The sequence below is a fragment of the Bubalus bubalis genome, chromosome 6, assembly GCF_019923935.1.
Source record: "Bubalus bubalis isolate 160015118507 breed Murrah chromosome 6, NDDB_SH_1, whole genome shotgun sequence".
NCBI classification, from domain to species: domain Eukaryota; kingdom Metazoa; phylum Chordata; class Mammalia; order Artiodactyla; family Bovidae; genus Bubalus; species Bubalus bubalis.
Window position 1 is genome coordinate 6,908,302 of NC_059162.1, and position 25,700 is coordinate 6,934,001.

General features: G+C 40.1%; 1 protein-coding gene across 5 annotated transcripts in view; it reads right to left on the reverse strand.

The window, feature by feature from the left end:
* Positions 1-25,130, reverse strand: part of UAP1 (UDP-N-acetylglucosamine pyrophosphorylase 1) — a 32,889-nt gene extending 7,759 nt beyond the window's left edge. For all 5 annotated transcript variants that reach the window (XM_006054490.4, XM_006054489.4, XM_006054488.4 and 2 more), the window contains exons 1-6: positions 24,881-25,130; positions 19,927-20,263; positions 10,872-11,076; positions 7,984-8,159; positions 6,520-6,692; positions 668-861 (exon numbers count right to left, since the gene is read on the reverse strand). In XM_006054490.4, the coding sequence (XP_006054552.1) occupies positions 668-861; positions 6,520-6,692; positions 7,984-8,159; positions 10,872-11,076; positions 19,927-20,206 (1,028 nt within the window). In that variant the 5' untranslated portion in view covers positions 20,207-20,263; positions 24,881-25,130. The remainder of the gene's footprint in view (positions 1-667; positions 862-6,519; positions 6,693-7,983; positions 8,160-10,871; positions 11,077-19,926; positions 20,264-24,880) is intronic.
* Between the last annotated feature and the right edge of the window lie 570 nt (positions 25,131-25,700).

Here is a 25,700-nt window from a genome sequence, read left to right on the forward strand (position 1 = left end):
GCTGAAATTGTCAGGTAAAGCTTAGTAACTTTTTAAACAGTAGGCAGTCATCTTGAATATCCAAAAAGCAATCAAGCAATCAGATATTGAAGATGTCCTTCATTTAAAAATCTGGTGGGATAAAACAACTCTTTATTATTAGCTGACACCACTATGCTGATTTCCATGCTTGGTCTCAAGCTCTTTTTCCTTTACTTTCCAATCTACTAGTTCCTAAATGCTAGTCAGAGAACCAGTTAAATTAAATTGTGTGGGCAGCTTTTTAAAAAATACAGATGTCTACATAGACCTTTAGAAATTCTGATTCCGTAGAGGTAGGGCAGATATGTGTATTTTTTGAGGTTTCCAGTTGTGATAGAGAGAGGGGGTGTTGCCTTTCTTATTCATTACTTCACCAGAACTGAGCACAGTTAGAGGGAAGGAGAAGAACAGGGAGAAGTGCTTTGGACTCCAGTTAATGCACAGGGAGAATGGGCTGCTACAAATTTGCACCTGGTGAGATAGCTTACTAAAAACAACCGCAGTGTCAAGTAAACTTCTATCTGATAAAGGAAATCCTCAGGAAGGAAGATGAATTATGGATTTGAAGTTTCTTCCTACTTCTCAGGTGACTTAGCTTCTGATTAACAGTAAATAAAGTTTTTAAAAGCCCCCATCTTGCCCATACTTGACAACATCTCTCAGAAATGGTACAGTGAAGAAATGGTTGGCAATGTTCCCAGCGTTGAACAGCAGTCGTCCGTCTGAGCTTCGTTTCTGAGCTGTTGCCAGAGAAATCTCACTATATTCCACCACCTGGTATACGCCATCCACTCTGCAAACCACTCCAACTGGTTCTGTAGGGTTTGTTTTCTCCACCACCTACCCACCAAAGGAAGAAAACCATAGAGAAAGAAATCTGATCAGGTGCTACGCTGGAGATCTGTCATTTTCCAAGATCGTGTTTACAGTTCTGCTTACTTTATCTTTAAGGTATAAAATCAAGAGGAATCTTTAGATAATCATCTATATATTTGATAGACTACTTTTTAAATAGAAAGAGGTAAATTATCTCCCTCCTATTTATCAAGTAACTAAACTGCAGAGCAGAAATTCCATCGCACACATAGGGCCCAGAAGAAATCACACTGGACTGTGAATAACTACATCCCCCCATCTAATATATTTTCACTATTGATCCTCAGTCATACTCAACTACTTTGAGAATAAATGAAACAAAATCTCTCTGAGATTCACAAGACAAAAGAAGTAGGGCATTTTGCCTCTCATTTTATACTGCACAAGTCATTATTTCATTTGAAAACGGTGTTGCTTTCGTTTTCATTCATGAATATAGCAAATTCCTTATTTTTCAGGCACTTGTCTAGATGGCAGCAGGGTTAGAGCAAGCAGGTCACAGGGTTCCCACTCCAACTTGAATCAGAAAAGTCCACTCACATTTATGTCTTGCAGGCTTGGTTTTATTTGAAGTAAGAGATTCTGTGCTTTTTAAAGTCTGAAAACCAGTGATTTGATAATCTAGCAAAGGCTCTAGGATGGTGAGGGAGCTGAGAGAAAAGTGTTTAGTCAAAATCAGAGGGAAAACATAAGAGTATGTAATTTTTAAAAAAAACCTCACAGGTGATTCTGATACCCGACCACCCTATTTACGTATCACTGACTTAAATTAAGTGTTTAGAATACAATTATAAAGGAACCCTATGCAATGCGCTAATAGAAAACTCAAGCCTCAGACGAGATGAATATCCAGCAAAAGAATCAAACAATTAAAAGATCTGAAAATATTTGTTTTGCCTTGTTCTATTAACAATTCAGCATACTCCAGAGTATTTTGAAAAAACCGTCCCCAACTTGAAAAGTCTATCCAAAGTATACATGAAATTATACCAACGAAATTAAAGCTTTTCTTCAGCAACTGATTTCATAAAATAAATACAGCCAGTCAGTCCCTTGCAGACAACTGGAGTCACTGTTGAGCGCTTCGTTTACACTGCAATTAGAGACACAGGCGCTGAGTGCGGCCCAGTGAGGCTGGGCTACTGCGCACACAGGCCTGCGGTGCAGTTCCACTGTCTGCCACCCTGAAAGGAGCACGGCATTCAGTGAAAAGGATCCTTCTACCACAGAGGTGGATAAAACTGAGCGAAACATACAGCAAAAGGTTTTAAACCAATCATGAGCCTATTTCCAATTCCAGTCTATCAAGCCATCACCACCTCTCACTTCACATTCTATACAGTGGGTATCTCAGTAGACAGGGCATCTAGGACAGATTCCGCCTATCCACATTAAAACACATACACACACACACACACACACACACATATGAGGTTAGTTTTCCAATCACTTCTATATAACCCTACTCCTGACCAGCCATGGAAAATAAAAATAAGCATATTCATACTTTACTTTCCAAGTGTTAATCTGCCAGTGAAAGGTTTGCTTTTATAACAACATGAACCTCCAAATACTGTAAAAGTCTAGATTACAAAAGAAGGCATTTGTAAAGTACATGAAGTTGGAAGTCAGTTATATTCTACAGAAAAGATATGCAGCATAGAATTAAGAGGTCTCTTGACTTCCGACAAGTTAAATCCTGAAAAGCTGAGCTCAAAATAATAACTTTAACCTCAAAGTTACTATAAGTGTTTTACAAAATTATCTTTAACAATCATTCCTACTCTCTCAGCTATGGACCTTTGTAAACCACTCCACTAAGTCTTTTCTCAAGGCTCTCACTTCATTAAAAATACTTCATTCCCCAAGGCAGGAGACTATTAAATAAGGACTAAAAAGAATTCTCTGCAAACAATTCTACTACCCTTTATGAATCACTCCCTAATTTAGGTGTTTTTTAAAGTATATTTTAACATCTATGATTTTTTAAATTAAAAGGGTGGGAGGACAGATTAAATAAATGGTTTCTAACATCTCTAAAATTTTTTAACATTACCAATCTCTTAATATCTCAGCTGCATCTGAATATTTATTTATTCATTCATTGAGAGACCACTAGATTATATGCTAGACACAGAACAGGCAGAAAGACTGAGAACGGATTTGTCCTAGAGGACCCACTGGCAGTAAAGAGAGAATGGTTATATTTACATCCCTGTATGATTAGAATACTCAAAAAAGTTAGCAGACCAATTCAAAGGTTTTTGAGCTGCCAGCAAAAACATAATTAAAGAATTGATTTATTAAAGTGATATAATACTAAAACTAAGAGTTGGGAAACATTTCTAATTCTGCCTCTGCTAATGTGATGATGGACCTAGAGCCTGGAACTTATTAAGTACTGGAACTCATTTCTAGATCAAAGGGGTTGACCAGATGATCTCTGAGGTCCCTCCAGGTTCAGCATTCTCTAATCATTTAGAATTTAAATTGATTCTGAAGCTGAGTCGGAGAAGGAAATGGCAACCCATTCCAGTACTCTTGCCCGGAAAATTCCATGGACAGAGGAGACTGGCAGGCTACAGACCATGGGGTCACAAAGAGTCAGACATGACTGAGCGACTGAGCACGCACATGCTGAAGCTCAGAGCAGTAAAATTTTAAGCTTCTATCTTAGAAAGAAGAGTGACACCAAGTGGAACAAAATCAGAAATACAGTTTTGTTTTGCTTTTCAAAGCTGAGTAGCTTTAAAAAGTTAACCTACTATTCCCGTTAGGGGAGGGGAGAGCGGTTCTGAAGGAACTGTGGGCTGCTGTCGGTCACCAGCGGGCGCCCCTGGCAGGGCACAGCTGAGTACAGTTTCTGATCTTCCCCCTTCTGCTCTCCTAAGTGGAAAGCACCCTGAAACCACTCAGAGCTGAACCCCACCCCAGACCAGGCAGGAGGACTGAAAGCCAAACCTAGAATCCTCTGAGGTGGAGCAAACCTCAACGAGTACAATCCAATGCACTATTACAGTTCAATAGCTATTTACAGTAGGGCACAGATACTCATAGAATACTGAAAGGGACGGAGATCTTCAATCAGTGAACCAAACCCTTTATTTTCAGAGTTAGGAGGAGTCTTATTAGGTCTCTCAGCTTAATCTCTCAAAACTTTTACTGGTTAGTTTAAGACTTTAGCTTCTATGACTTTGCATTAGATTTGTAGATTAATTTTGAAATGGCATCTTTATAACAGAAAATCTCCAAACAAAGATACATCTCTTATGGCAGCACTTCTTTTTTTCTCTCTTTTATTTTTTTATTGAAGGATAATTGCTTTACAGAATTTTGCTGTTTTCTGGCAAACCTCAACATGAATCAGCCATAGGTATACATATATCCCTCCCTTATGAACCTCCCTCCCATCTCCTGCCCCATCCCACCCCTCTAGGTTGATACAGAGCCCCTGTCTGACTTTCCTGAGCCATACAGCAAATTCCCGTTGGCCATCTATTTTACATATGGTAATGTAAGTTTCTGTGTTACACTTTCCATACATCTCACCCTCTCCTCCCCTCTCCCCATGTCCATAAGTCTATTCTCTATGTCTGTTTCTCCACTGCTGCCCTGTAAGTAAATTCTTCAGAACCATTTTTCTAAATTCCGTATATATGCGTTAGAATACAATATTTATCTTTCTTTTTCTGACCTACTTTACTCTGCATAATAAGTTCTAGGTTCATCCATCTCACTAGAACTGACTCAAAGGTGTTCCTTTTTATGGCTGAGTAATACTCCACTGTGTATATGTACCACAATTTCTTTATCCATTCATCCGTTGATGGACATCTAGGTTGCTTCCATGCTCTAGCTATTGTAAATGGTGCTTCAGTGAACAATGGGATCCATGTGTCATTTTCAATTTGGTTTCCTCAGGGTATATGCCTAGGAATGGGATCGCTGGGTCATATGGTGGTTTTATTCGTAGTTTTTTAAGAAATCTCCATACCGTCTTCCATAGTAGCTGTATCAATTTACATTCCCAACAACAGGGCAGCACTTCTTTTTAAATTCATATATTTAAAATTTATATGTAACTTAATTTGCTTTTGTCAGAAACCTATACATGGCTTTTGCTTTTGGCAGAAAGGTTCCCCCTTCATGTCGATTATAAAATTATTCCAACAATACTGTAAATCACCTAACTGCAGTAAATAAATAAATAAAATTATTTTTAACTTTCTTCTATGTTTTTTCACTTTGTAATCCATTTGAAATCAATTTTGATATGAGCTCTGAGGGAGACATCTTAGTTTATTTTAAGCCAGTTTCCCATTAATCTCCCTGCAACGATTTGAAATGCCACCTCTGTGTACAGTACATTCTTATATATATGTGAGTTCTTTTCTGATTATCTGTTCCATTATTCTGTTATTCTATTCTGGTTTCAGCACTACACTCCTAGTTACTTTTTATTTACAACCCATTTTAATAGCTGATAGATTGTTAACGCTCTTCCTTTCTAATTATCATTTTTTCAACATTTTCCTGGTCGTCTTTCCATGTTTCTTCTAAACTTTACAATAATTTTTTCAAATGTCCACGGTATAGTCTCATTGGGACTTTGATCAGGATTGTGTTATACTTTAATTCAGTGAGACCTGATACCTTTACAGATTTCCAGGAAAGTAATATTTACATTAGCATTTTAAAATCTTCCAAAAGTATTATTAAGGCCCTTCATGTCACAAAGTCAAGTCTCTTACATTATCATCTATGCAACTAAGAGGAGAAGGCGATGGCACCCCACTCCAGTACTCTTGCCTAGAAAATTCCATGGACGGAGGAGCCTGGCAGGCTGCAGTTCATGGGGTCGCTAAGAGTTGGACACAACTGAGCGACTTCACTTTCACGCATTGGAGGAGGAAATGGCAACCCAGTCCAGTTTTCTTGCCTGGAGACTCCCAGGGACGGCGGGGCCTGGTGGGATGCCGTCTATGGGGTCGCACAGAGTCAGACACGACTGAAGCGACTTAGCATGCAACTAAGAAAAAAATGCTAAAAATTACTATGGCAAGGACAGTCTTGTTATATGGCATTACAAACCTCCCTCTATTTCATTATCAGTATGTTTGTGGTCACTCAAGCAGTTATTTAATCTCTGCAACTTCCCTTCCCCCAGTCTGCATATTTCCATCTTTATGCACAAGACTATCATGAGTTACCTTGTCAAATGCCTTGCTGAAGTCTTCATGTGCTATTTCTACCATATTTCTTTTACTTACTACTCTGGTAACTTTGCCATAGGAAGAAACTTGGTATTAATGAATCCAACAACTTGATATTATTAAGTCCATCCCAGACCCAGTGATGACCACTCACTTTTCCAGGTACTTCCAAATCATCCTCACATACTGTAAACTCTTACTTGCGATAAACTAAGTATACACCATTATTTATAGAATCAAATGCTACAAATTAAAGAAAAAGTAGGTATGGGACAATTCAGCTACTTTAGAAGATGAATGGTTCTAAAATATCCACATCACCCTAAAAAGTCTAGCTTGACTCCTGGAACATATATACTGACAAGAGAAAGACCACATAAAGCCTCATTATAGTTGAGAAAGGCATTACCTTTGCTCCACAGTCTGCTCCTTTCTGAATGCAAAATCCAATAAACCGTGGGTCTGCCACTTTTACTAATATGTTGTCAACACAATAGACATGAATGCTCCAAATGCCTCTTTGTTCCATATCCTCCACAATATTCTGGGCTGCAAGAGCCCGATAAAGACCACCATTTCCATCTGGGGAAAAAAAAAAAAATTGCCTGTTAGTAGCAAACCAAAACTCATTATGAAGGTAAGTCAAATATAGTTCAATGTTTCTAAACAGGGCAGAAGATCTCTAAAAACCAGTTTTACATGACAGGGCCAACAAAAACTGAGTATCCATAAGTAAGGATTCAGAGGTCAAACAGTTATACTATGTGATTTCAAAGATAATTTACCGTAAGTATACAGAGAATAACATTATTAATATAAGACTAGGCAATCCTTAAGAACATACTTTTAACACAGTCCTTTTAACAATCTGGCCCATAATACACAGTGAAACATAAAATTCTTTATCAGGCAATGATTATTTTATAACATTTCAAGTTTTATTTGCATGATTCAAATTAGCTCTGTATTTACAGCCCCAACACTGCCAATTTCATTCACCTCAATAATAAAAATATATGACCATCTATACCAAATGATTTGTTAAGAAAGCAGATTAATATGAAGGTCTATGGTGAATTAAATTAAATACAGGTCAAAGCCTCTTCTTTCTCCATCTATTTTTAGTGCTGTTTTAATATACTTCTTCCATAACAACCTCGGTTACAGCCTAAATGTTGACAAAAAAAATTGGACAACTTCACAAAACTAAGCTAAAAATAGTAAACTCTTCCATTAATTAAAAAGAATTAAGTAGGGGTTAAAAAAAAAAGAGTTGAGATGAAATAAAAGTCTACATCTGCAGAGCATCACTGTAAATACTATTTTTTATTTCCTTTCACCCTTTTCTCCAAGAAGTGAGTCACACAGATGAGAATCTGTGAGTTCTGTATTTTCCATCCTCTTACTTAACCTACTAAAACTATTTCACTTCGTCATTTGATATCTACAAATGATTGTTTTAATACTGTTTAAGAATGAATGCTACAGATAAACAATCTAGCCTCATTTTTTAAACAGCAGATGGTTTCCAATTTTTCACTATGATAAGTAATGAAGCTATGAACAATACTGTATATAAAATACTGAGTAAAGAGAATAAATACTCTGAATGACGCTCAAATTGCTGTCAAGAGTACAGGAAGTATAAAAGCATATTCATTTCACCCATGGGCATTTCCATTTTTTAAAATCACTGACAAATTTAATTATGTTAAGCAAAATATTAATTTTTGACATCAAAATCACCATAGTGAAAAAAATCAAAACTTAATGAGCTACACTATGTAAATCAACCACACTTCAAAAACAAAAAAAGTTAATGAACTGTGTTAAGTCCATTTCTATTCACCATTAAGTAAGCACAGTTACAAACCTGGAGCCATAGAAACCTTATTCTTCTCTTCCAAAATAATTTTCCCATCAAAACTCATAGCAGGCAGCATTCCCTGCTGGAAAAAGATTACATTCTCTTTCTTTAAACCAAAGTACTTGTGCTTTGTGAAGAATTCCTTTGTAGATTCCATTGTTCTGCCACTGGTCATTATATACCTTGCAAGAGAAAAGCAGATCTTCTAAGCAATAATGCTATGTGAATTAGGGCAAAATAAAGTTTATTTCCTAAGATAAAGAAAATTTTTGAGAGCACTGTTTATTGCTTTCACTTCCTTCATCCCTTTCCTGAATAAGGCAGCATTGGTTGCTACCCAACAGGAATTTCCTCTAGCAACTTCATTAATCCTTATGTATAAAATAAATCTGTGCTCTCTCCTTGGGGGCTGGCCCGCTCCCATGTCTCTGGAGTATACTATCTGCTGCCTGTTTTAGTAAAGTTCTGCTACTTGAGCTGTAAAATAATTCTGTAACACAATATTAAAACACACTTCCTGTAACAGAGAACCTGCAACAGAGGCTCAAGAAAACATTTCAGAACTCTGTGAAAAGTATAGTCTAAGTCAAAATCTCTCCTATTCTAATAAAAGGGATAAAGGCATAAATGCAATACATTCTAATTACCTTTTACGGTTCTTTTTACTAAAATTTTGAAATGACATCTGGGCTCTGCTCACCCTTTATTTACAATCATAAAAGTATAAGTATACACTGTTGTCACAAAAATCCAACCCATGCCAATGTAGTAAAAGAGAAAAAAAGTCTATCTAAAATTGTAATTATCGATTACAATAACTTTTGCCCTTACTTACTGAAATGTAAACTATGTGTGAGTAGCAATTTTTATCTGTTTTGGTTACTGATATATTCCCAGCACCTAAAGGCAGGTACTCACTTAATACCTGTTAAATGCAAAAAATGAAGAAAACTGTAAAATTTCCCAGGACAGTCAGTATCTGCCTGATTAACAAATTATCCTGGATATTTGAACTCTGGGCACAAAATCTTTGGGCATCATGAGTCAAATGAAAAGGGACTAAACTGTTTCACATAAGAAAAATAAACTGAATTGTGAGGAGAAAGAAAGAGAAGAAAATCCAACATGAAAGTTGGGAGACTAAGGCTTGTAAGTAGAATTTTGGCCACTTAAAACACAGATGTCCCTCAAAAGTCCCCAAGGGAACCAAGATGAAAAAAAAAACACAAAAAACAGTCCACAACTGGCCAATACCCTTCTTAAGAACTAGAAAAGCTGAGGTAATTATAAAAAGCCTATTTTTAAAGGCATCAGAGAGCTATAAAAGCAACATGGATTAGAACTTAAAATTTAAGATAGTGAGAATCTTTCAAAGGAGACCTTCAGATATGCAGCTGCCTTTTCCTGGGGGTATTTGCTGATCTGGGGCAAAGGCCAGTGGTAAGGAATCTGAGCTTGGACCAGGCAGGACAGAGAAACCAGCAGAGCTTTGTTAGTCGCCTGGGGCTAAAATAACAAGATTAGTTACTTCAGGGATTTCAAACACACAGCTGGTTTCCCCCTCAAAACAGGACAACTTCCAAAGCTGCTCTGAGAAACAGATTCAAGAGCTAAATCAAAACCTTTTAAAAAACGGAGCAGAATTACCATAATCTCTTGGTGTTCAGAAGATGAACAATGGCTGAGATAGGCCCTGGGGAGCTGGCATAAAAGCAGAGACAGAATCCAAGTTTGGCCCACAGCAGAGAAATCAGTGAGGCTTTCAGGGTTTGTTTTTTTTTTTGGGGGGGGGGTAGACCTCCAGCCTACAAATCAATCAGTAATAACTGATTAATCAATTAGCATGTAAATATACTGGAGAGACTACCATCCAATAAATGGAAAGACAAGAAATCCTGAGTTGGGGAAGCAGTATAGAACGATGGTTAAGAAGCCAGGCTCTGATGTCAGGACACTGGGTATGAAACCAAACTCAATTGAATGAGCTTAGGGAACGTGCCTGCAGAAGGGCACTCTGTGGGATGATGGAAATGTTCTATATTTTGATTGGGGTGGTAGTTTTACGGATGTATAAATTTTTTAAAAAACTCATAAAACTAGTGCATTTTATTGCATGTAATTATACTTCAATAAAATTGTTTACAATGCCTTTTTTGTGAATGGGCCATCTACTGCAGCTCAGAAGGATGCGAAACACAGAGTTCTTGTGAAACTGCAAGTGAAACAATAAAACTAAAAATGGTATTAAAAGACAGAGGCTCTCAGTTTGGATTTGAAAAAAAACAAAACAAAATAATTTTTTGGGGGGGGTGGGGGGGTGGGGGCAAAAGGTTTCAGGAGGACAAGATAACCCAATACTTAAGGACATGAGTTTCTAGAGTGAGAGAATCCACTGAGTGCCCACAGCAGTGACTGGAAACAGATCCACACATCATCATGAAATTTCAGTTACTAAAGAAGAGACTCCAAATGCTTTCAGAGGAAAAAGGGAGAAAAAAAGACTGAGAATCAGAATGGCAACAGATCTCTCAAAAGCAACGCTGGAAAAATAGACCGATACCTCCAAATTTCAGAGGGAAACTTATTTTCAATCAAACTCTGTACACAGACAAACTACCAATCAGTATGAAGTTTAAAGACTGAGAGAACCCTCTGAGGATCCAAAGGTACTCAGGTGGGAGTTAAAGTTGGAAATAAGTATATATTGCTCATTAAGGCTATAGTGATTATCCACCTAGCTATAATACATATTGATTTCAACATATAAAGTACAGCTCCCAAGAAAATCTGTAGTAACAGGAAACACCTCTGCTTATGAATAAAGTATATATGCATTTTGAATATTATATGCCAATATATGTTCAGACACTCTCCCATAATGAGATATATCTTACCATGGAATGATGCATTTGCTGCCATGATATTTTTCAGCTAACTGCTGAAGCTTCAGGATACGCTCTGCTTGAATCTGAAAAAGTGTCTTATGGGATGGCAAACCAACATCATACATCCCCTTGGGATATGCAACACCGAGTCTTGTCCCCTGCCCACCAGCTAGAAGAAGAACTGCCACTTTGTTCTGAGAAATCTGGAAAAGTCCTAAAAAAGAAAACACTTGTATCATTCTATAATTCAACACTTTAGGGTTACACATACAAAGGTAGCTGCAAAGAGTCACCCTAACTGCATAAGGCATAAGAACAAGGAATTCACAAGTAATCATGGATGACTACATTGTTATAAACACTTTCATTATTAAAAAATGAAGTTTATATAATCCAACAAAACACCAGATAATTAATAACATACTGTAATGAACCAATAATTGTTATTCTGATAAGGTTGAAGGCAAAGACCAAGAGACGTTGCAAATGTTTTACAAGCACCTAACAACTTATTAGTTGTGGCAGGTCAAGAAAAAGGATAGAAGATCCCCAGACTTCAGGATGAATGATGATGCTATTAAATCACCTCCAGCCTACAAATCAATCAGTAATAACTGATTAATCAATTAGCATGTAAATATACTGGAGAGACTACCATCCAATAAATGGAAAGACAAGAAATCCTGAGTTGGGGAAGCAGTATAGAACGATGGTTAAGAAGCCAGGCTCTGATGTCAGGACACTGGGTATGAAACCAAACTCAACTGAATGAGCTTAGGGAACGTGCCTGCAGAAGGGCATTAGGACACTCTGTGGGATGATGGAAATGTTCTATATTTTGATTGGGGTGGTAGTTTTACAGATGTATAACTTTTTAAAAAACTCATAAAACTAGTGCATTTTATTGCATGTAATTATACTTCAATAAAATTGTTTACAATGCCTTTTTTGTGAATGGGCCATCTACTGCAGCTCAGAAGGATGCGAAACACAGAGTTCTTGTGAAACTGCAAGTGAAACAATAAAACTAAAAATGGTATTAAAAGACAGAGGCTCTCAGTTTGGATTTGAAAAAAAAAAAAAAAACAAAAATAAAATCTTGCCATATACCATTTCTAGGAACTACCTCATCTCTCTAAGGTGGACAGTTTCAGCACCAGAACGTAGAATAACCTGCGGGAAGAGGTAACATATAGAGTGGATCTCTGAGAAGCTAGAAAAGCTGTAAAAAGTCAAATGTGATAAAGCAATGCTTGATAGGTTTTGTTCTATTTTATGAATTTCATACTTTTATTAAACTTGTCAGAAATTCTGTGAATGAGGCAGGTCACTATCCATAACTGTAGGTCAAGACAGAGGGGACAGTGGTGGCCAGTATCAGGTTTTTTTTTTGTCTAAATTACCAACTTCATGCTTTATGTGTGGGTGTGGCTTTTTTGGTCTTACATGTTTTTGATATATTGTGTGTGTGTGTGTCAGTTGCTCAGTCATGTCTGACACTTCGCAACCCCATAGACTGTAGCCCCCCAGGCTTCTCAGTCCATGGAATCTTCCAGGCAAGAATGCTGGAGTGGGTAGCCATTCCCTTCTTCCAGGGGTCTTCCCAACAGAGGGATCAAATCCAGGTCTCCTGCACTGCAGACAGATTCTTTACCATCCTGAACCACCAGGGAAGCCCTAGGCTTTCCTACAGCTAATATACTAGTACACTGTGAACTCAGAGAAATATTCTTAATAAACCTAATATAAAATCAAAACTATCCTGATTCTACAACCTGCCTTCACTAGTAACTAAGCATAGCCACGGATATTATGCAGGAACTTTCTGGCAATTTTTTCAATCAAAAAATTTAAAAGCACATTAGATATTTCCATAGTTTTCACCTTTGATATGAAGCAGAGAGCTTAGCTACCTGAGAACTAATCTTCTCTCTTTCCTCCTTGCTTATGATGAGACTGTCCTTGTTTTCTCCACAGCATTTCACTGTACCTTATTAGAGTTTGCAAATAAAATATCAAGAGTAATGCTAGACTCCAGTAATTATTACAGTAACTATAATCTAAGAGGTAAGTATAATTTCCCCCTTTTTAGACATAATAGGCTCAGATGAGTTAAGGATCTTGCCCAAGGTCACACAGCTAAACAGTGTGAATCAGGATTAGAACCTGACTTCCAGGCCTATTCACCAACACTGCACTGCCTCCAGCAGTCTCTTATCACATCCAAACATTGAACAGATACATTATACAGCGCCATAACTTTTAGGTGCTGTATAACTGTCATTCCTATTGCCTTCCTGCCCCTCCTTCTCTCTTCCATTGAATTCATGAGAAGTTGCGCTGCCTTTTCTTAAATATCTTACCCATCACCCTACATGGAAAAGCTGCTGAGGTGGCCAAGAGCCCACATTCTGCAAAATATGTCAAAGACTGAATTTCTAACAGCATTCCAGCTCTGTGTTGCCCTTAAACAGGCCCTACCACCACCATGTAACAAAGACTGGCTGAGATGAAGCAATCTGAAGGGAACAGGGAACCATATAAAGCAGTTCTGAAAACCATTTTCCATTTGGTTATTTCTTCAGTTACCAAAGAAACCATGGTTTCTAGGAAATAAATTTAACTCTGCCGTCGCTGACCCAAAAAGCATTATCTAAAATTACAGGTCCACAAACCCTTACCTAAACTAGATTTATTTCAGAAGCTTACTTCAGAATGCAGAATTCTTCAAAATTTAGCAAACAGATATAATACATATACAATATGTTCATATTTTAACCCAGCAGATCTGAGACAGTTCCTTCTAATCACATTAAGTGAGACCAAAAAAAAAAAGTTTTTCAATAGTACCTCAGGCTTCCCTGGTGGCTCATTAGGTAAAGAATCCGCCTGCAATGCAGGAGACCCGGGTTCCATCCCAGGGTCAGGAAGATCCCCTGGAGACGGAAATGGCTACCCACTCCAGTATTCTTGCCTGGAGAATCCTGTGGACAGAGGAGCCTGGTGGGCTACAGTCAATGGGGTCGCAAAGAATCAGACACAACTGAACGACTAACACTATTACTACTACCGTCTCAACCCTCATATACCACCAAAGGTGTTGAACCAAAAATATTTCTAAATGTGTTCTGCAAAAGTCCCAGATAAATATTCTGGACACAAAGATCTTTGTTCTTTTTGTACTATTTTCTTTATAGAGCACATGTGTTTTAAGTTGTTGTACTATTAATGTGGCTTCCCTGGTGGCTCACTGGTAAAGAATCTGCCTGCCGAGGTAGGAGACACAGGTTTGATCCCTGGGTCAGGAAGATGCCCTGGAGAAGGAAATGGTAACCCACTCCAGTATTCTTGCCTGGAGAATCCATAGACAGAGCAGCCTGCAGAGCTACAGTCCATGGTGTCACAAAAGAAACGGACATGACTTAGCAACTAAACAACAAACTGTTAATGTGCTTCTAGTCATCCCTCCTGACTTTTCACTTTCACCTTCAGTCCAAAGTTACATTATTCCTCTCAGCCCCCTTACCCATAAAAGGTAAGAGCCACACCTCCAGAGTCACTTCCCTGTCTCAGCTCTCGCTCGCCTGATGGCCACCCAACATCAATCGGCACTTTCCCCAGGTTCTAGCAAGTTATCAAAATTATCACTGCATAACCTTTTCTCTTCCTTGAATCAGTTCCCTAAACCACTGCTTCATTCCAGATTTCCAAATGGTTCTGTTTTAAAGCTTTGCAAACCAACAGCTGGTAGTGGCCTCTTCCTTCATTCAAATAAATGGCATGTGTTTGTTTCCTAAGCCCTCCAATGCCACACTTTCTCCAATTCTTTTCTCTGATTTTTTCATCTATTTATTTTTTTTAATTAAGTAATTTTTTATTGAAGGATAGTTGCTTTACATGTCCAATTCTTTCTCCATACTTTCTCTAATTCTTCTTTCTACCTGAGGACCTGATAACCCACATAATCACTATGTCTGAAAAACAGCACTGACACCATGCTTGCCAGGTGTACATTTACCGGCAGGTCTACATTTACAACTCATCTCCAGCTAGCCACAACTGTTCTAATGAACTATAACACAATTCATAAATATTTGTGACAAAAAGGTGTCTGCATTAACTTCTTCCTGTTTATACATCTGACTCATGAGCAGACAGAGAAAAACAAGAGGAAAGAAAGCAGTCCCTAGAGTACTAAAGCCAGCTGCAATTCCAGAACTAAATGCAGCTATAGCTGTTGTTAACAATATCAAATCCTGCCGAGCTGAAGTATTCATCTACTTGATCCATGTTACTGCAATAAAACTGCATTGTTTACCAAAAGTGTGTAGTGCATAAATTAGTATCTGCTTTATGACAGACCAAATATTTCTTGAAATTAAGTAGGCCAATAAAATTCTGTAAGCCTCGTAGTTACATGGCAATACACACGATTTCAAACTGTATGTGTCACGACGTTAATTCTATACAGGCAGCACTGCACCTATCTGAAAAATGTTGACTGTTTTTATAAACAGCCTTAAAACGTACTTAACCCATGTGACAATTAGGAAATTATGAACATTTATTTCAAAACTTTCACAAAAATATGGGAAAAAAACTTGAAAAATACAGTACTATATCATCCTTCCCATCTTTTCATTATACAACATGAGAGTTAATTACCTTCCCACAGAGGTCAGGACCTAACACACATCAAATCACAGGTTTAAAAAGAAAAGAGGAAAGAAATCAAGCCAGAGTGAGCAATTTCCAGGACACGGGTAGAGCTCTCTCCTCAGAGAGTCAGGCATGTGGGCCCAACAGAGTCTGAACAGTTTTCCTAGTAACACTTACAGCAAACAGAGAGGAGTTTACAGCAGCCTCTCCCAGGTCAACTGCTTCCTGGATGACTTCCTGCTTGGACTAGTTCCTCTCAAACATACTCTTTGATTTGGGCATGTGCCTGAAACAAAGAGGCTAGCACAGGTGCTTCTGAAATAGAGCATCCTCAGAATTTTCTGTCTAAACTGTCGGCGGTGGGGACAAGTGGTGGGGTAAATAAGCTAATCAACTGGTGCAAACAAAGGAAGACGATACAAGAAAGAGGAGCTGTTCTAAGAGTTTCATTTTTAATCACATTTCACAGGTTAAACAATTATTTTATAGATTAACTATTTCCCCAAAATATTAAGAATGAAAAGTAGACCAAGGGAAATCTCTATTTGAACTGGTTTTAGATACTGGGGGATTATTATACATTTCATTAGGTATAATGATGGCATTGTAATTAGGGGAAGAAAATGTCCTTGTACTTAAGAGATGCATACTAAACTTTATGAGGATAAAAATAACATAATGTTTGCAATTTGCCTTAAAATACTATAGCAGAGAAAAATAAGAGGGATATATGAAGCAGAATTTTGAAAATTATTTAATTAAGGTGATATATATGTGGAATTTCATTATACTATTTTTTTGTCCCCAAATATCTGTTTCCAAATACGCTTGAAGTTTCTTCATAATAACAAATTCTTAGGCAGGCTACATGACTATACATAAACTATGAACCTAATGTATGTGTGTGTATATAAGAAAATACTATAAAATATTACTAGTGAGTATCTCTGGATTGTGAGACAGAAGAGATTTATCTTTTTTCTCTTGTAATTCTTAGTATTTTCCAACCTCTCCAAAATATGTGTGACTTTTAAAATAAAACAAATCTATTAGAAATATCAGAGCACTACATTTCAGAAAATGTAGAAGAAATAATGTTATTAATACATTTTTTCTAAACAATCCATTTACTTTTCTGCCACAATGCTATATAAATTAATTTTTTTAATGTCTCATAGGCAAAAAAAAGGCTAACACTGACTACTAATTTATTATAACAAAGTTAGAAGACTGCTTTGTGTTCAGTTTAAGCATGGGTGGCTTTTAATAAAGAATGGAATTTTTTAAGCAAATATATTTTTCCAGAGCAAGTATCCTTTCTAAAATAATATTCTCATTGAAGCTTCTAAATTACTTCTTTCAAGATCTGAGTTTATAAGATAGAGATTTTTCAGACTCTTCTACTTTTCATTTTCTGTGCTTCAAGAATTAAATTAAAACAAGGACTCTCTTCAGTAAGGACCACATTGGTCACTTACGTATTCATCCTTCAGCAATAATTTTCCACCCTAGGTGTTAAAATGTCTGATGTCAGTAGTCACCAGACACTCTGACATTACTGTAGAATACTTTTACTTTCCCTCTCCTGGGGCACTGGGATGGGGCAGGGGCAGCAAGGATGCGGGGGCTGGGGCCCAGTTGTCTTTGATACAATTATCAGTACTCTACTGTCTGAAATGGAGAAGGAAATGGCACCCCACTCCAGTACTCTTGCCTGGAAAATCCCATGGATGGAGAAGCCTGGTAGGCTGCAGTCCATGGGGTCGCTGAGGGTCGGACAGGACTAAGCGACTTCACTTTCACTTTTCACTTTTATGCACTGGAGAAGGAAATGGCAACCCACTCCAGTGTTCTTGCCTGGAGAATCCCAGGGACGGGGAAGCCTGGTGGGCTGCCGTCTATGGGGTCGCATAGAGTCGGACACAACTGAAGTGACTTAGCAGCAGCAACTGTCTGAAATAAAGCATCCTAATCTTTGCAATGGAACTCTTTCCTTAGATAACTTACTGAAGAAACTTCATTTTGTTACAAACTTTGCACACATATGGTAGTTTCCAAGCGAAAAGGATGTAACGTCTGTTCCAAAGTCTCCTTCTCCACCCCTACTGCTGAAGCCACAATTAACTATTGCTCCCTTGACAGTAAGCCAAAAGGAAGTTTGCTTTGTACTTTCTTAGGCTAGAGTTGCTTGTAACCGTTCCGGATTTTAATTTAAATGAAAGGTCACTGGGCTTGTTCCATAGATTCCAACATAAGAAGAATTAAATTATACAGAGATTCCAAGTATACGAAGTCTTCATTGCTGCTCATGGTCCCCATTATGCAAGGTCAAAGTTTTATCTTTCCAAAGAGTTAATTCTAAGGCTTTATCCCCATAAAACCACAAGGAGAAATATAGGCAGCTGGCATACCAGAGGGTAAGAAAGGCCTTGTGTGGCTTTTGGTCTGAAGTAGAAGCCTTTCTGCAACCCAGGGAGGGAGAGAAGGAGTAATGAATCCAAAGTTAGTGAGCGTCAGAGGGTCAGCACAGTCCTCCATTCAGAAGGATCCGCCTGCAAGTCCCCCTCACATCTTAGTGGCAGAGCCCTGTTCTAAGTGAGAAGTTACATTAGACACTAACAAACATTTTAAAATCTGAAAGGGCCCTCCCTGAAGATCATCCAATTATTTCAATGTTTTTAATTTCCAAGCCCTTTTAAATAAAATCTCAGGTATCAAGCTTTATTTATGTATCAAAATAAGTCAAAGTAGAACTGCTCCTGGAGTGGGGACATGAAGGGGTTGGAGACCTACTGTTTAGCATCTGTTCCTGCCCTTCCCACATGAAACAGTCTCATCAGCAGCCAAAACCCTAGAGGTCTCTGGAATACAGTTTGAAAAAGAGTAAATCTGTAAGCCCAGAGAAAGACATGAAGATAATGGTACAGAAGAAGGTTGATAACAGTAGTTATGTTTCTTTTCTGGGAAGATGCAGAGAGTGCCAAAGAGCAAAAGACAAAATAAAAATAGCCACAGTATACTGTGAATACAGGCTATAAATTATATCCATAAAAGTAAATATGTATATTACTAACTACTAGGTGGCAATGGGGGAAAATAAAAGCACAGATATGATGAGGTTATCAGCAACTTCTCTACAGTTATTTCTGTTACTTTGATATTATTAATATTTTTGCCATACAGTAATGTATTTTTAAAAAGGAAAGAAAAGTATTACTCCAGCCTGTTCTTTCTACAGCTGAGGAAATAAGGTCCAGATATGCCAAGAAGCATGAACAAATACTCAAGGGCTGGGCTTCAACATTTAGTCACTTGAACTTACAGAGTAGTAGATTATAAAAACCACAGTTCTTAACCCCACCAAAAGAAAAACTAAATTTTAGTTATTTTACCATTTTCAAAAGCATTCATTAGTACTCGTTATGGGGACAGATTTTACAATACTCTTTAGAGGAAAAAGCACTGGACTAATTCAGGAAACATTTATCAATCAAGTTATAACTGCAAAATACTGTTCTAAATACTATGGATATACATAGAAACGAGGACATGGGCTGCTCTTTAAAAGTTTACATCGTGACAATGAAGGCAGACATAAACAACCCGTATAAGAAAGAATGAAAGAAAGAAAAGCGTGCACAAATAACTCCAGCCTGGGATGCTGAAAAGGGGGATGGACCAAATACTATGTGTGATGATCCATGGAGAATGAGCCACCGAACTACACAGCTCCAGGAGACGGGCAGCCTCACAAGGAGATCCAGTCACACAGAGAAGGTGCAACGGCCAGACGCAGCTAAGGACAAGCACCAGCAAAGGCAGGAAAGGCATAACAGAATGTTCAGAGAAAGATGAATTATGGGTTCCAGCTGAAATGTGTGGGGCAGTAAAATCGGAGAGAAACATAAAAGACAAGACTAGATACACTGGCTAGGGCTGGGTTAGGGAAGGTTTTAGGAGTAAACCAGCCTGAACTGAAACATTTAGCTTGTGCTCCAGGAAGGGAAAACTAATAGTAGTACAGATAATGAGAAAGGAAAGAGACTGGAGTTAATTTTGGACTTGAAGGAGAAAAGCCATGAACTAGGTACATGAGTCTGGGTAAACTCCGGGAGTTGGTAAGGGACAGGCAGGCCTGGCATGCTGCGGTTCATGGGGTCGCAAAGAGTTGGATACAACTGAGCGACTGAATTGAGGCACCAGAAATGAAAAGAGAATGGAGGGACTGGCAACAGGAGCCCCAGTGTCCTGGCCACACAATCTGTCACTTCTGGATCCGTCACCTGGTTTGTCTTAGGGAAGTCAAAATATTAGTGATGTTACTCAAGATACTTTAGTGGGTTTAAATCCATTAAATGGTATATCTCATAAAAAACCTTACAGCTCATCTTTCCAGGCTCAGTACCTTCACTTTCCCAGGCCTGCAGCTGATCTTGATCCCTGGTGGCACTGCCCAGCACCTCTCGAGGGACAGGTTCCATCCGTGCATCCACTTTCTCTGGCTGGGAGGAATGGTTAAATCCTTCAATGGCCTTTTGGAAAAATAAGTTCAGCTCCTGGAAGTTCATGGCCTGGAGCTCCGCATAAAGTTCTACCTGTTGGGCCTCCTCCAACTCATTCCAGAAATCCAGCAGGTGTTCCTGCCCAGCTTTGGACAACCTGAGTTTGAGGTCATTAACATTCATAATGCTCTAATAGCCAAGTTTTGTGATAACAGAGGTGTAATTTCTGCACCTGTAAACCTGAAAGAGAAAAGGAATCAACAGCAGGTCAAAGTCCAAATTGAAACCTAAGGAAATTTTTCCTGCTAAAAATGAGTACATTAAAAAAAAAACCTTGAGAGTTCCCTGGTGGTTAAGATTCAGTGCTTTCACTGCTGGGGCTCAGGTTCAATCCCTACTTGGGGAAGTAAGATCCCGCAAGCAGCACAACACAGACAAAAAAAATTTTTTTAGTAAAATTAAAATAAATAATAATTAAACACTTGATGTTAAGGAAATTTTGCTTTTCCGTCATGATCACACTCATAAGAGACCAAACTTGTAAAACAATGTTAATTATTCTTATATATCAGGCACTGCACCAAGTACTTTGCTTACGTGGTCTCATTTTATTTTCAATAGGGTGGTGCAGTAGTAAAGGAACCACCTGGTGATGCAGAAGACGCAAGAGACACAGGTTCAATCCCTGTGTCAGGAAGATCCCCTGCAGAAGAAAATGGCAACCCACTCCAGGATTCTTGCCTGGAAAATCCCATGGACAGAGGAGCCTGGCAGGCTACAATCCATGGGGTCGCAAAAAGTCAAGACACCACTGAAGCAACTAAGCACACCTCAGCACAACACACATGGCCCTTTATCTTTGCCTGTTATATAGCAATTTATTCTTGGCTATCCCACGGCCCTGGCCAACCTGAAAACTGAACATAAATATTTACTGGGATAGAAAATAAGAAATAAACCAAAGAAAGGCATAACTTAAATTTTATGCTAACCTAATGAAGTGTTTTACCCTGTTTACTGGAATTGGAACTATCAGCCCATTCCAGTATTCTTGTCTGGAAAACAGCATGGACAGAGGAGCGTGGCAGGCTAAAGTCCATGGGGTCGCAAAAGAGTCGGACGTGACTGAGCAACTGAGCACAACACACATGACAGAAATACTATTATTATCATTACTTTACAGGTGAGAAGACCAAGGCACAGAGAAGCAAAGCACCCAGCTGACTCTTGCAGCTGGGGTGTGAATATAGGCAGTCTGATTCCAGGGCTCTAGCTGCCTCTTTACACTCCTCTGACCACTAACCTACTACTGAAATACCTAACTGCTTAATATTTTCAACCTTTCTCCTTTTATCTCTAAGAACAGAAATAGAGAATTCAGAATACAACAATATCAAGGAGACAGAAACACATACAGTCATAAAAAAATACAATTTTATCTCAAAAGCAACTTCTGCAAAGAAGGAGTAAATTAAGTCCACCATCTTTACTAAGAATTGAACCCTAAAGGACAAGCAATATACACAAAACAATCAAGGGATAAGACAATGCTTTTTAAGAGTATTCCATGATAATCCAGCAAAATGTTAAATTTCATACAATAAAAAGAGAATGAGGAAATATTTAGTTTACTTACCTAATACAGATAAATGCAAGAGAAGACAGGCATTATCCAGAAAGGGTTCACAAAGGAAGCATGATCTAGCTGTGCCTCAAGGGTTGAGCATAGATTATATAGATAAGATTAGGAAATAAGTGGGCTTCCCAAGTGGCTCAGTGGTAAAAATCCACCTGCCAAGCAGGAGACATGGGTTCAAATCCTAGGCCAAGATGATTCCCTAGAGAAGGAAATGGCAACCCACTCCAGTATTCTGCGTAGGAAATCCCATGGGTAGAAGAGCCTGGCGGGCTACAGTACCCAGGGTCCAAAAAAGTTGGACATGACTTAGTGACTAAAAACAACAACAACAAGGAAATAAGCAGAGCCTGGTGTCCACAAGAAGTACACATGAACAGGACAGAGAGCAGCAAGAAAGTTCAAGTTTTATGTAGAATGATGGGAAATGATTTAAGGTAGGGCTGACATGTGAAGGGCCCTGCAAACTAAGCAAAGGAATTTAGATCTAACCGAAGTAACAGGAAGCCAACACAGATTATTAACAGGGCTGGGCAACCCTGCTTCAGAGACATGAGAGAAAAGAGCATCACACAAAAGAGACTGTAAGGAGAGACAACTAGAAGCAGGAAAACAAATTAAAACACATCTGCAGGTATGAAAAACCAAAGAGGAACCAGATTTGTTGCAGAGGAAATAAAAGTGAGAAGGATGATTTGAGACATACTGTAAAGAATCATCACTGCATTATAATTACTTAGATATAAAGGACGGAGGGAAAGTAGTTACCAAAGAAAAAGCCAACTATCTTCTCCTCTAAGAATAGTAAAAGGTAGTTCAGAGCAGAATTCTGCAGCTCAGTTAAATTGCTTATTTTCACTGTTCCCTTTTGCCGGTAAAGTGGGATTAATAATCCTCGCTACCTGATGAAGACTATTAAGCATCAAACACCATTTACGAACTCAGGTTAAGAAAACCTACATCTGGGTGTCCCCTGAAGGGGCAATAACAACAAACACTAAGATATACAGAAACACAGTTCTAACGGCTTTATAGACAGCTGTTCACTTAACCCTCAAAACAACCCTTAGGTCCTGTTATTGCGATTACTTTACAGAGGAAGAAACCGAGCCACAGAGATAACTTGCCGACAGTCCAAAACCAGGAGAGTGATAGTTAGGACTCAAATCCTGACAGCCTGACTCCTAACTGCATGCTCTTAACCATCATGCTGTATTGCCTCACAGGAGAAAAAAAGACTCTGTTATCTTTGTGTAGATGTCTATGCATGTATGTGTGTGTGTGTAAAACAGAGATGGCAAGAAAAAGAAGTAATTTGGACTTTCTTTATTCAGAAATATAGACACATTTGATGTTCTTATACCTGACTCTCTGTGCAAGACAGTTCATATGCCGTCATGGAAGAGGAAGGAAACGTGCAGGACAGCAGGAGAGGAACTTCACAGGAGGAACCAGATATAAGCACCTCCATGCCACAAAAAGCATAGCACTTCCTCCATTGATTCTGATAATAGGTGTGTGCACGTGTGTAATGGTAAGCAGCAGTGAATAAGAGACTAGATTAGGATTTTTATTTTGACAACCAAAGTCTGAAAAAGTTGAAGATCTATAAATTATGACAAAATTTCCGATATGCCCATACCAATGCACCGGTATCAATAACAATGACATTATTTGTAGTAGTCCACCATTATCAAATATACCTTTGGTGGTGGTGGTTTGGTGGTGGTTTAGTCACCAAGTTGTGTCCGACTCTTGCAACCCCATGGACTGTAGCCCGCCAGGCTCCTCTGTCCATGGGATTCTCCAGGCAAGCATACTGGAGTGGGTTGCATTTCCTTCTCCAGGGGATCTTCCCAACCTAAGAATCGAACCTGGGTCTCCTGCAGTGCAGGCAGATGATTTACCAACTGAGCTATGAGGGAAGTAAATATACCTTTATTGGAATTTAAACTAGCATAGCATAAAAGATATCTGGCCTTCCCAGGTGGCTCAGGGGTGAAAAATCTGCCTGCCAATGTACGAGGCACAGGTTCAATCCCTGGGTTGGGAAGAATCCCTGGAGAAGGAAATGGCAACCCACTCCAGTATTCTTGCCTGGAAAATTCCATGGACAGAAGAGCCTGGTGGGTTACAGTCCATGGGGTCCCAAAGAGTCTGACCGACTGAACACATGCAGGCAGGAATAAAAGATATCTAGCACTTCACGCTCCTTTTCTGCTTTCCTTCCTACTCCTATCTCTGCTGCTATATTATGCCTCCCAAATTGGTAAGTAAACCTCTCAAACCTTTAGAAAAACACAGGGGCCATAACCATCGAATCCTATAAATACTCCACAGCATGGCATATTAAATCTTTGTTAGCCTTAGCTAAGGGAGCCAGTCCAGCAACAGTGAAGGAATAGAAACTGCCTTCATTTTTCTAATTTCACCACAAAGACCTTAAACTAAAGGCACTACATAATAACATATATATAGTATCATAATCACTATTACCTGGTTTCAGATATCGTAAGCCACGTAAAAATAAATATAGCATAGGGTCAGGCCAAACTTAATAAAATCTTCAGGAAACCATATGTTCAGCACATGTGTGCTCTAAACCCTCCAATCCCATCTTTCTGCTTGGCCAAGCCAGGGGAAAGCCAGAAATTTCAACCCTTTCCCATTACCAGTATTAAAACAAAAGCGGCAAGTAGGTTTTGTTCCACTCTCAGGTCCTCCACAGGTAACTCGAATCCTTACTGTACTGTCAACGCTTTCAGAGTCTTTCCCTCATATACTCAAGACACCCCAACTCGCTCCCATGGGACAGTTGCAACGACTTCTCCCCACTGTGGGATCCCACCCCAAGCTTGGCCTAAGTCCCCTGCCTGAGAACCTCAAGGCCCCCGTCCAGGTCCAGGTAAGGCTCCACTCCCAACCGCATGACAAGCCCCCGATTCCAGACCCTGCCCTTCTGGGGCCCCCTCACGCCAGCGCTCCCGGCTACGTAGCCGGGGCTGAGAAGCGCCACGGGGCACAGAAGGCGGTGTGGGTGTGAGGCGGGATCTTCCGCGTGTGCCCAGACGCCGGCTCTGTGCACGTACGTGCACCGCGTGTCCACGTCGCGCGCGAGGCCTCGGAAGCGTGTGCGTGGCGGCACCGGCCCCCCACCGCCCCAGCCGTCTACTCCAGGATGGCGGGAGAAGGAGACAGCGACTGGGCTGGGCGCCCCTCACCTTTCTCGGCGCGACCGCAGCTCCGCCCGGCTCCGGCTCCTTCGGCGCGGCCACTCATCTGCGTCCAGCGCCAGCTCCTAATATATACCTTCATCCGGGGGGCCGGGGCGGCGGGGCGGGCCGGGAGCTGGGGCCAGGGGGAGCGCCGGCCCCGGCCACCCCGCCCCTCCGTCTTCGCGACGAGTGGCTGCCGCGCGGGGAGGAGCCGCAACCCGTCTCCCCGACACGTCAGCTCCCTGAGCGCAGGCGACACGGAGGACGCGGGGAGGAGCGCCGGGAGAGGAGGGGCGGGGCCTTCGCGTCACTCATCCTCCGGCCCAATGGGGACGGCGCGGAGTCCTGTCAGCAAGCGGCCCCGCCCCCCAGGGCCCTGCGGCCGGGAGGGGTGTCCTTTGCGTCCGCTGGAGGGGGAGAGGCCCGAGGCCCGCGAAGGTATACTGGCCAGGTTCTAAGCGCCCTGACTTCACCGCGTTGTCCCTCGAGGGCCCCTCCCGTGGCTCCTAGTCAGCCCAGTGGCCTCGCGGCTCGGGGCGTTTCCCCTCTTTCCCGAAATGGACCGCAGAGTTAGTCGGGGAGCTGTGTCATCGGGTGGCTGATTTCCGACCTCCCACACGGAGGATTGCGAAAGCGCGTTGGCCAACGCAATCGAAAGCGCGGAACACCAGGGGCGGGCCTGGCGTGTCCTCTGACCTGGGGCTGCTGTTTCGTCTTGAGTTGGCCAGATAAGCAGGGGCCTAAGAGTTGGCCAGATACGCAGGGCCCTGACCGTCTTTTCTGTTTTATCGTGGTTTACGTCCCATGCACATGAAGCAGGCCCATT